The sequence below is a fragment of the Spermophilus citellus genome (genome assembly GCF_964194105.1).
Source record: "Spermophilus citellus genome assembly, chromosome: 8".
In the NCBI taxonomy this organism is placed as follows: domain Eukaryota; kingdom Metazoa; phylum Chordata; class Mammalia; order Rodentia; family Sciuridae; genus Spermophilus; species Spermophilus citellus.
The window spans coordinates 56,406,591-56,418,925 of record NC_138189.1 but is presented as its reverse complement, the minus strand read 5'-3'; the positions used below and the strand labels follow the sequence as shown (position 1 = coordinate 56,418,925).

Below are 12,335 nucleotides of genomic sequence, written 5' to 3'. Positions count from 1 at the left end.
GTGACTTCATGACCAATATGATTCTGCAACATGTACATTCAGAAAAATGAGAAATTATATCCCATCTATGTATGATATATCAAAGTGCATAAATGCATTCTACTGTCATGTATAACTAATTAAAACAAATAAAAATGTTAAAATAAAAATAAAAACACCCTAGAATAAATCATAGGCATAATTTTGTACCTGATTTGTATAATAGATGGACTCTGAAGAAAGATTACTTTCCTAGTATTACAGAGTCAATCAGAAGCAAAGTTTGTCCAAGACTTAATTCAATATTCATTCTCCTCCTATCCAGTTTCTAATTATAAAAATCAAGATGATTTATGTTGCCAGAGAACTCAAGGAAGGTAGGATAGTACCCGCCTATGTTAGATGATGTGACATCTCAGTTGTGAGCTGAGATGTCTGATCCTCTGAGCTTTTGAAGAAACAGCATATGTTAAGTCACAGGCACTACTTAGATGGCATTTGAGAAGTTGCTCTTCCTGAGCTAGATTATTTAATGCAATTTCATCAGCTTCCTGTCATAAGACAGACACTTTTCTACGTTAAAAAAGGGTTAAGAAAATGAATAATGGATAATAAAGGCCAGCAGTGTACTAAAATAAGATTCCAATCTGGACTTTCAGTAATTGCTCTCAAGTTTTGGATGCACATCAATTCTGCTCATTTAGATTCCTTTATATTTTCATTTTCCTCTAAGACAAACTATTAAAGTATACTGGCTATCAAAATCCCAGAAGACCTGCATCTAAAGGACAAGAAAAAGTATACGATATTTTCCCTACTTATTTTAATAAGCAACTGTTTCAAAAGAAACACTTTAAAATAAATATATTAAAAAGCACTTCTGTAAATAAATATTGGCAGGGTGTGGTAGAGTCCATAAATAAGATTAAAAGTAAATTTCTTTAGGCTCACAGATGAGAAAATGATTAATTACAGTTGGGAGCTTGGTCTATAAGAGCCGTTGGTCACCACTTGGATCCAGACTCATGCAGTGTAAATGATTTGGCAACCAACTGTAAAATGATCTATTTATGTGGAATCTGTGATATCCTTGATTAAAATTATGGAAAGGTCAAATGGAAAAGCCAAAATACACTCTGTCTCTATTTGTTCAGTACCGTGGCTTATGAAGTAAAGAATCTCTTTGTTATAAGAATTTGGCTAATTTAGATTGAACCAAGTACTACAATGATGGTCTCATCCCACTTGGTTTCAGGGAGTTTCCACAGGTGGATGGTTTTCTGTTACTTGATTTTTCACTTCCCGTTCTTTCTTCCCACATATAAAATGCCCATGATCCTCAAGAAGGGGGGAATGAATATTGTCAGTAATAAACATTTTAAAGTGTGTCTGTGACTTTCCAACAAAGAAATCAAACCTGGCTTTAGCTGTGGGACCTGAAACAGGAAAAAGGAGGTGACATCCACGTGTCAGTGTTGGCACATCTCCCACATAGGGAATATCAGTTGCATTGCTAAAGGTTGACCCTCTTTATCCTCTTTCGGGAACTACCCATAGCTCTTCTGATTTACACATTAGCAAGAACTTTGTTGTGAGGAATATGCACAAGCTCACTCAAGGCCATGAGGTTCAGTATGAACAACAACTAACACAGAGAACAGAACAGTCTCCTTCAGTGGACCAAACATCACAATGTAGAGAAGGGAGTATCAGGCAAACTGGGCTTGGATTTTGGCTTGCCACTTTCTGAAAACAGCACCCTCAAACTCCCTCACCAAGTCTTGAGGAAGTTACGTCACTCCTCTCATTTGTGAAACTGGATTTGAAAACACCTACCTCATGAGGTTACTGTGCAAATTAAATACAAAATACAGGCAAAATTGTTAGCACAGTGTCCAGTATCAGGTAAGATCTAAATATGAGGTGCTAAGATTACTTCCAGCTCTATGACCCAGAGAAAGAATTTGCTCATGGAAAAAAGTCAGCTACCTCTCAAGGTTTTTGTGATGATTAAATATACACATATAGTCTTATTAAAACACAGTTTACAGGCTGGAGTTGTGGCTCAAAGGTAGAGTGCTCACCTAGCATGCGTGAGGCACTGGGTTCAATCCTCAGCACCACATAAAATAAAGATATTGTGCCCACCTATAATTAAAAAATAAATATTTTTTTAAAAAAACACAGTTTACTAAAATCCCCTAGTAAAATGCCTGGCATCTGAAGGATATTTATTAAATATTAGCCCAATCTGAATATGTACCCTCGACATAGTTTCTTAGGATTATAATAATGTGGAACTGATTAAGCTGATGTAAGCAAGAAAAAGCTTAAGATTATTCTCCACAACAAGAAAATCTTGATGTTTTATCCCATTCTATTTAAGTGGCATCTTAAGGAAATTGAATAACTGGAAAATAGATGCAGGATGAAACTGAATACCCTCTTGCTACATGGTCATGTTAAATTTATTTTAGGGTTCTAGATAACTTGAACACACTAGCATCTCTTGATAAAGTCATGTATTTGTGCTTCAAATTTCAAGGTCAATTTAAAAAAAGGTGAAAAATGGTTTTGGAGAGATAATGAAGTAAATCAAGAAAACTCTGAGAAGCAGCTGCTGGGAAAATAACCTGCCACCTTCTTAGCCATAAGTTTTACAAAATTAATAGTAAAGTTTTCTTTGCTTTTTCTTGTTTTTACTCCTCATTTGCCTAAATGTTTTTTAGCAGGCTTAATGCTTCAGATGTTCTCTGGGGCTAGGCAAGTTCGAGTTGCATCTTTAAGCCACAGGCACTCTTCACAATCTTGCCTAGAATGCTATGCTGGAAGTTAGAGAGCTGAGTTACTACGGAGGTCTGAAGCTGGATGTATTTAGCCACTATTGCCATAAAAACACCTCTATACCCACCTAAAGTTATATACTTAGGATGTATTATTCTGGGGAACTTTTTCAAATACTTGTTTTATACAAATTCAAAGCTGGAGAATTTTCCAGGTCTGGTGATAATCCAAATTAATTGCTTTCCTTTTTCTAAGTCCTGCAAGAATTATGCAGAAACTGCTAAAATACAGTCTTAGACAGTAAGAAGAAATGAACATGATGAACACTTCAAGTATCTATGGTTTTTCTCAATAGACTGTATTACTACGAATGATGAAACATCAGCTATGCGGGTGAAGGATTTTCACAAGTGCAGGCTGGAAGTTTTCAGGACTTGTTACTTCCTGGCTTTACCACTAGTCTACAATTTAATCCAACTTCAGAAAAGGGGAACAACACACAATAAATGAAAAACTGCACATAATATGATATGGTTGATGGAAGATAAATTAGGATGATCTCTTTTCCTCACTGTCTTTTAATGGGCTTTCTAAATATGAAACACATATTGACTGTAACATTAGACCACAGGGGACCCAACCCAGCAGTTCTTTTTAATGGATATCACATATTGGTGAACTGCACTTATTAGGATAATAGGAAAATTATGGAGAAAGAAATAATATTAGAATTCTACTTTGGTGACAACTGTTTTAGAGCATTTGGAAGCCTTCTCATGCTGTGTATAAAAAATGTATAGAAATGGAAGCCATGGCTCCTAGCAGTCAACTGGCTTGGTCTCGTGGTTTCACACAAGGAAAAGGTCATCTTTTACTCAGACTATAGACAGTGACACACTCAGAGCCTGAAAGAGAATTTCTTCCTCTTAATCACTCATCCATTATTAAGCATGTTCTCCTTGGAACAGTCAACAACGAATCAATAAAATATATTCCCTCTGTTAATAATATAGTGTCTATCCCCTTGAGGCTATTTTTCCTTGCTTTTAGAATTTGTCATTTTTAGCAAAGCATCTTTCTCCCCCCGATATAAAAATCAACATCTGGTCAGAAAATTTACTTTGAGCCTTTCTAAAATATTAACATGCCCTTGAGTGTACAGTCAGTTATAACCTTTATACATTAGAAAAGTAAACAGGGATACTGGAGTATAAATTTATTTTTAAAGTCAAGGTCGAGTGAAAATTGGACCTCTGTTTGTTTGGAAATAACAGTATTTTACAAACTATACCTTTCATAAAAAGCAATCTGTATAGATATGTATGCAAGTATTCTACTTCATCACAAGTAGCACAACTTAGAAAGCAATGAAACAGACCCTAAGTAAATATTTGATGACGGGTGAAGGAGAAAGAAAAACAGGCAGGGGAGAGAAGAGAAAATGAGATGGAAGGATGCCCATGTCTTATTTCCTATTTACAGAACTCTATCATTTATGTTTTTAATTGAATTATACATATGTTTCTTAGAAGAACCAAACACTTTGACTCTATGGTATTAAAAGCCTTTTTCTACATGACTGCATAGCTTACAACACTTCTGTAGTTTTGAGATTCAGTTAACTCTTCCCCTGAAATACAGCTTCAAGTATTCCACATTTGTCTACAATAGCACACTGGTGGTTAATTTGTGGGGGAATAAAGTTACAATGGAAGCATAATTAATATCTTTCCCTACAAAAATCGTGGAAAAACAACTGTAAGATTAAACCAACTGGGGCATCTTGCAGGACAGTGAGAAATATGTCAAAGAACAAATTTTTACTCATTGTCTATTAGATGACCAGCAATTTTATATACATTTTAATGTTCACAGTAACCCCTGAGAGTAGGCACAATTACTATATAACTAACATATTATAAAACAAAAAGATTAAGTAATTAGCCTAGCTCAGGATCACACTGCAAGAGAGCATCAGCAATGAAATTCAAACTCAGTTTCCTTTACTGCAAAGCAGATGTTTTTGTCTACTTTATCACACTAACAATTTTATAATGATGAAATGGGATATGGTAAGCTATCCTTCAACTGGATATTTTTTCTTTTTCCTTTTGGCTTTTGAACTATTTTTTTCCTGCATACTTCTGCTATGTAACCACCAAGAACAGGGTGGGAAATATAATATTCACTGCCTCTATTAATTCATAGCTATCCCATTTCCAAGAAAAGGGAATTTTAGCATCAAAATCATGCATCTACTCATGAATATCAACCTTCCTAGTCAACTGTCCTTCTTAGATCTTCAGAAAACTTAAACATATGACTTGGGTTACCAAGCAATAATTGAGACTAAAAGGAAAGGAGAAAAGGTATAAAGAAATGAAAAGCCCACAAGTGATGAGGTTTTCTAGAAGAGTGAGAACAAGAAAGACCAGGAAGAGGAAAAGAGGAAGACGTGCCTTCACAGAGACCAAAAAAAAAAAAAAAAAAGATGTAATACATTGTGGGCATGAAGACAGTTTTCTTCATGATTAGTGACCCCTATTTGCATTTCTGTAAAATCACGTCTGAGTTTGCAGGATCACAACAACATCCGCGCAGTTGCTGGTCCGTTGTTACATACTGTCCCAGTGTTGAAAAACAAGTCATCCGCCAGCTTAAATATTATTGACTCATTGATTGAATGCTTTTACTAAGAGTGCACGTCGTGATGAAAGGCCAGTCTTTTGTTGTTTTTAGAATACTTTCTCGAGCTGTATGTGCAACTGTATTGTTCTCTCACAGGCATTTTTCAGTTTGCTGTTGAGAAGTACTGAATATGATAGATCTATACAACTTGCTACTCAAACTATGAAGGTTATGGGGAAGTATTAGATTGTCTAACAGTATTGAGGTTATGAAGGAAATACACAAACATTAATATTATAGTGGTTTTGTAAAACATGAGATTGTTATAAAACTATGACTTTTTCCAAACTACAAATAGGTTTCACTCTTTGTAGTTTGGAAAACTACAAATAGTGAAACATCCATAGATCAATAGTGAAAAATCCATAGATTTTTTTTTAAATCCCTCCTGTTCATGTACACATCTTTTGTGAGTGCCACTCATCTGGACCACTCTAGAAAGAAGTGGTGCAGACAACCATCTGATTGCAGAATGGGCCAACTGCCCAACAATGTATAATTAAAAAGAAAAATGATGAGGACAGGTTTGTCATTCAGACCTAAATACTAACCCTAAATTTTAATGAATAATAACAGCAATAATAATGCAACTAACAGTTAACTACTTATTACATGTTAAAAAATAGCATAATCACTTTAACTATATTCTCTTCTTTTTTATCTCTGAAACAATTCTATAAGGTATGTACTATTGTTAACCCCATTTTACAGATGACGGAGGTGAGGCTACGCTAACTTGGAGAAAGGAACTTGCCCAATGACACACATTTGGCATTAGCCAACCTGGGACGTGCAATAAGATTTTCTGACTTCAAAGCACTGCTATGCTGTTTTACTGGTACCACCTAGAGAGAGCAGGAACTGTCAGAGTCCTTCTGAAATGACTCCATAGTTATTTAGGACACATGTTTTACACAACCCGGGGAAAACAAGTCAAAGGAAAAACTACTACTTTTGAAGCCTGTACTTGCCAGGCATGTGTAAAATGGTTCAGCCCTCAGTATCTCCTTTTCAACAACACAAAGATCCTTCCTGAAAAGGAAATTACATGGAAAAATCTTTGTTGTGTGTTTTTTTTTTTTTTTTTTTTTTTTTACAAAATGAACACACTCTGATATGTCTTTGTTGGTTTCATATTATCTTCTTTGCCAGCATCCAATTGAAACAATGAATATATAAGTTTCCGTTAGCCTCAGGTACCCATGGGGCTGACATTAGGCATATCTTTTGTGTGTGACAGGTGTGCTGACAAAGCCCTTTGTGAGCACCTCAAACCACAGAACAGCTGAGTGGTAATTTTTTCCTTTAGGAAATTTTGGAGGATGATTACTCAGACCTACCTAACAAGTTGTAGACTTTAAAAAAATAAATAAGTATATACATGTGTATAAATAGAAATAAATAACTGAATCCTTTTTGAACTTTCCTAAGTTCAAAAATCCCATAACTAAATGTGCCTGTGAATACAATATTTTCATTGTACAGACCTCCCTGAGAGTCCATGCTGAGTGGCTACAGGGGTGTTTACCCCACTTTTTTTTTCAGGAAGAGCTCCACATAGTTGTTTCCTTGGGGAGCATATTCAATTGATTTCTGACAATATCGGCCATGCCATCCAGTTCTAAGCACTTTTTAAATTATGATATATTTCAGATCAGGTTACATCTTAGCACTATTAATCTGACACAACCTCCCACAAGCCATAAAAATTTTAGTAGCATCTTATTTATCTTTTACATTCAAAAGCATTTTGACTCTGATCCATAATAATACAACCATGTGTTTTTTACTATAAATATGAAAAGGTTTTCTCTCAGAATCCATAATTCAAAGTGGATATCGCATGTATGTGCTCCACATTTATGGCTCAGATTTACACCACCCCCAGAATACTGTGGGACTTCTGGTGCCACAGGGCCTTACTTAAAAAGTGTGACTTGTATATCAATTTTTATTTTAAGGGACATCAGCCTATGAGTAAATGCATAACTTGAAGTTACCAGTATATTTGTCATCTGTATGATACAAATACTCACCTTTATTCTACCAGAGCAAATTTAAAGCAACTTTTCTTGAAGTGAATCTTTTTTTCAAAAACCTTGTATAAGATAAATCATTGATGAATAATTCCAGGAAAAAATTCAAAAACAAGAGTTCAACACTATTTTTGTGAAAAAGTTCTGATACTGACTTAGGTTTGGCAAGACAGATGCTAAAGTGTTGAGATGTAAAGAATCACATTCCTCATCCAGAAGTTGCTTTTACATCTTTGCTGACTCTAGAATATAAATCTACTCCTAGAACATAACATGTTCTCTTTTCTTTTTTCTTTTTTGTTCCTTCTTCTTTTTTCTTGTTTACACTGACTACTTGAGATGAACTGCAAGTTTCCACTTTTATCATTAACTGGCTCTAATGTGAATTTCTTTTCTAATTTCACGCTTCAAATTAGATAAAGTGAATTAGTATCATCTTTGATTCTTCTATAAAATTTATGATGCATTTCTTAAAAGAAGAGATCCCATAGCAATCTATAAAATATGGACAAAAGTTCAGAAAATTAGGACTTTATACCTATTAACATATATATACCTAGGTCTCCTCAGTTACCACTTAAAACTAAGAATAGCTGGGCTATGATCCCAAAGGCTTGGGAGGTTGAGGCAGTAGGATCACAAGTTCAAAGCCAGCCTCAGCAAAAGCAAGGTGCTAAGCAACTCAGTGAGATCCTGTCTCTAAATAAAATACAAAATAAGGCTGGGGATGTGGCTCAGTGGCCAAGTGCCCCTGAGTTTGATCCTGGGAAACCTAAAAATAACGTACAAATTAATTTCTGCAGATGCTGCAATTTGAGTTAATTTCAAAGTATTCTGAACTTCAAAGTATTCTGAACCAGATATGTTCACATTCCAGAGTTACTCTTTTCACTTACTGACCAAATCACATGATAAAGAAACCTCAGACTTAAACTCAGGAGGATCCTTAATCCTATCGCAAATCTGCAAGCCCAGAGCTTACATCTTCCACCAAACACAGGCACTGAGTGAGAGGTCCTCACCTGGGTCAGGTGGCACACAGGCACAGGAAAAGTGTGTATTGTAGCCCACTTTGAAGTCAGAGTTGATGGGGTAGTAATCTGCTAGCTTGATCATCTTCTTGAAAGCATCATAGATAAAGATGAAGCTAATCAGAGAGGAGAAGCCCTCCTCTGTGAAACGAGTGAAATACTGCACCAAGAAACTGGCATCAGTGGCTACCAAAATGAGACACAGGAAGGCTGACCACAGGCCGATCCAAAGGCGAAACTCCAAATAGTCAAAATTATGGTCCCTGGAAAGAAGAACGAAAGGTATTTAGACTTCTCTCCAATGAAATACACAAAATACAAAACTACCAAATGCCTACAGTACAAGCTTACTTTTAACCACCAGATACAAAGCTTGATTTTATCTAGAAAGATGTGAGATTCAGGATTTGGTTTAGTGATATTATTATGCAACCATATATGATTCTGAAAGTTTCAGGAAAGCACATGGAAAAATACTCATAAACTGTATATGAATAACTCACTAATTTTCTCATTCAAAAATATGGTCCCTCCATTTGTGAAGCTCACATAGCAAACAATCTAAAAGGAAAGCATTGAAAGCTCATATATATTTGATAAATTTCAGTTTTACTGGCTAATAAACATGTTGTAACTCCAAGTCACTCAGGAAGATGAACTGATAAAAATAATTACATTATAAAATACGAAGTGATTGTGTCTTGGAAAAAGGAGTAAATAATTCTGACAAGTGGATGGATAAAATTTTATGGGGGAAAAAAGGGTGTCTACGAATAAGTAGAAACTTTCCAAACTTACTAGGAAGAGTCAGACCAGGAAGAGAAAAGAACATTAAAAAGAGATGTGGCATAAAGTGGCATAATGCTCACTGTGGACAGAATGCCACCAACAAGAGGAGACAGGAACAGAAACATGAGCTGCTGTCAGATCAAGAAAGGTTTTTTTGTCACGTGATAGCCAGATACCATCACTTTTCACACAGTTGCCCACAAATTTCATGTCCTTTGCTGAAATTGGGTACAAAGCATCTTGTGACCACCTTTTTTCTTGCCAATGCTTGTCCCATAGCAGACTCAGAATAGGTGACCTCTATCTAATGAGGCTACTCTCTTTTGATATCTTCCCCATTTCTTATAAGCGAGCTGGCTCAGGATTTCCAACTATGAAAAGATGGGTCAAGTGCTGACATATTATGATTTCAAACTGATTCCCTTAAAATTATGTAAAGAGTACCTTACAATAATGTTTAACTCATAATTTATCTGTGATAAAAGTAGATAGGAACACTTCCTACCTAGGAACCAAGAACTGTGCATGATTGAAGCTCTTGAGCCCACAGGTTTCTAACAATTGTTAACAATGTATTTTAGCACATTTCCAAAAGCATCATCTCTGCTTTCTCTACCACTGACCCAGTTTGGGCCACTAGTGAGTCTTTCACTTGTAAGAGCCTCTGAACTGATACCTATGCCTATCCTACTCAAAATCATTTTCCACACCACAACCAAAATGATCTCTTAAAATGAAAATAAGATACCTCAGATAAGACCTTTTGATGGCTTCCCATTGTTCTCAGAATAAAATTTAAATTCTCTATCTCTTGCAGTGCCTGGCACATATGAGGTACCCAATTAAGACTTGCTAGATGAATGAATGCAAGCCTGTAGCTTAAGACTTGACTGAGACAGTGACTACATTTGTCTATGAACTATTACTTTTAAGTAGGAGAAGACTGACCCTGTGTTAGCTAAACACTATCAAATACTAGAATTGACAGTTCCTTAGATACTGTGATGGTTCATTTTATGTCAACTTGTACCCATATATTTAGTCAAAATACTGAGTGTGTAGGTGAGGGTGTTTTTAGAGAAATCAACATTTAAATTGATGAGCTTTGAGTAAAGCAGATGGTGCTCCATAATACCCATGTGCCTCATCCAATCAGCTGAAGACTTACTAGCACAAAAAGATTGGCCTCCCTAGAGGCATGAGAGAATTCTCCAGTAGACTGTCTCTGAACTTTATCTACAACATCACTCTTCCTGGTTCTACAGCAGACTCAAACATTTCAGACTCAGCAGAAACATTGGTTTTCCTGGGTTTCCATCCTGCCAGCCTGTCCTGAAGATTTTGAACTTGCCAGCCTAGAAAAGCATGTGAGCCAATTCCTTATAATAAATATATTTCTGTATATGCATCTTATTGGTTCTGTTTTTCTGGAAAATCCTTAATAATACAGATACCAATTTGTCAATATGCCTCATTTTATAGATGAAGGTATCAAAGCAATTGGAAGCTAAGTCGTTTACCCAGTGTTAAGGTGTTAATGCTAGGGGTGGGCCAGAAACTAAGTATCCTGATTCTTGGACTGCTCCTTTTAAAAATTACACCATGAAAAAAAATAAAAATCAAAGGGAAGAAACACCACAGATCTCTTTCTTTCACCTCCCTATGAGGACACAGGAAAAGGGCGACCATCTACAAGCCAAGAAGACTTCCCGCCCCAGAACCCAAATCCTGCCAAAACCTTGGTCTTAGACTTTCCAGCCTCCACAACTGCCAGAAGTAAATCTTTCTTGCTTAAGTAAAAAAATAAAAATTACACCATGGTTCCCCTATATGACTTATACTTAGCTCAAGACAGGTTTGGCATCAACATTATCTTCGTTTCCCTCCTTTCACCAAATTACATGAATTAGCATACATTGCCAAAGCAGGTTGTTACTGACCTTGAGGTAGAAAATTATCTCTTGTAGATTTTCTGAAACTTTCTGAAGATGGTTTTCCCATTCCCTTCCAGTTCCCTTTATGGATATAGTCCTACTGTTTAATCCTATGTGTGTCTTTGTGAAATAAGTACATTACAGAATAATACTACAGAACAAACTGAGTTGTAGGAATTTGAGATAATTTACATTATCATCCAATGAGTCGGTGTCAGATAAGAGTTAAGAAACACTTTTTAGTACCTCTGATCCAAGAGACATTTTCCTTAAAAGTTTAGAACAAAATAAAAATGAGTTTAAAACAATGGCCTTGCTTTCCTACCAAGATGAAAGTTAGAGCAATCTTGATTTATGTCAGAATGCAAGTAAGGGCCAGGCATGGTAGCACATGCCTGTAATCCAAGCAACTCAGAAGGCTGAGGCAATAGGATCTCAAGTTTGAGATCAACCTGGGTAACCAGAATATAGTGGTAAGTTTTCTCTAGGATCAATCCCCAGTACCACAAAGAATAAAAAAAAAATGCTAATGGTTATAATAGAACTGATGTTTATAGGTACAGGTGAGAAACAAATTTATTAACTAGCTAATGGCTAGGAACACCATAAGTTTGGGTACAAAGAGAAAGGCACAATAAACTTCAATCATAAACCTAAACAACATACTCAAGTTGCTCTAAGAGCCAAACATACTCCCATAGTAGTTCGATGAGAACAACCTAAATGAAATAATTAAAACCAGTGGCACTTCATTAAAAAATCATGTGCTGAGAGTAGCAATAAGAAAAGAGAAATGAGAGATGAGAAACTTTTAAATAAATTGATGGTCTATAATGACTACACTGAACCCATAAAACAAGAATCTACCCGTATCTCCAAAAATGATAAAATATGTTGGGGAAAATCTGGGTAAGACAAAACAAAAAGTTTCTTTACTAAAAGACCTCTCAGATCCCAGGAGGAGGATGCAATACAGAGCACTTTCCAGACTGGTTGGGAACACAAAAGCCTTTTTCCATGGGTCATCTAATGGGCTTAGGAATCGATGAGACACATTTTGGGAAATAGCAATTTACTAAATACTTTTTATCTAG

At 35.8% G+C, this 12,335-nt stretch overlaps 1 protein-coding gene across 9 annotated transcripts in view; it reads right to left on the bottom strand.

The window, feature by feature from the left end:
• SLC4A4 (solute carrier family 4 member 4) overlaps nucleotides 1-12,335 on the bottom strand; it is a gene marked incomplete at its 5' end in the record, with an annotated part of 343,701 nt that overhangs the window by 74,146 nt on the left and 257,220 nt on the right. For all 9 annotated transcript variants that reach the window (XM_081303368.1, XM_081303374.1, XM_081303369.1 and 6 more), the window contains one exon: nucleotides 8,510-8,781. In XM_081303368.1, coding sequence (XP_081159494.1) covers nucleotides 8,510-8,781 — 272 coding nt within the window. The remainder of the gene's footprint in view (nucleotides 1-8,509; nucleotides 8,782-12,335) is intronic.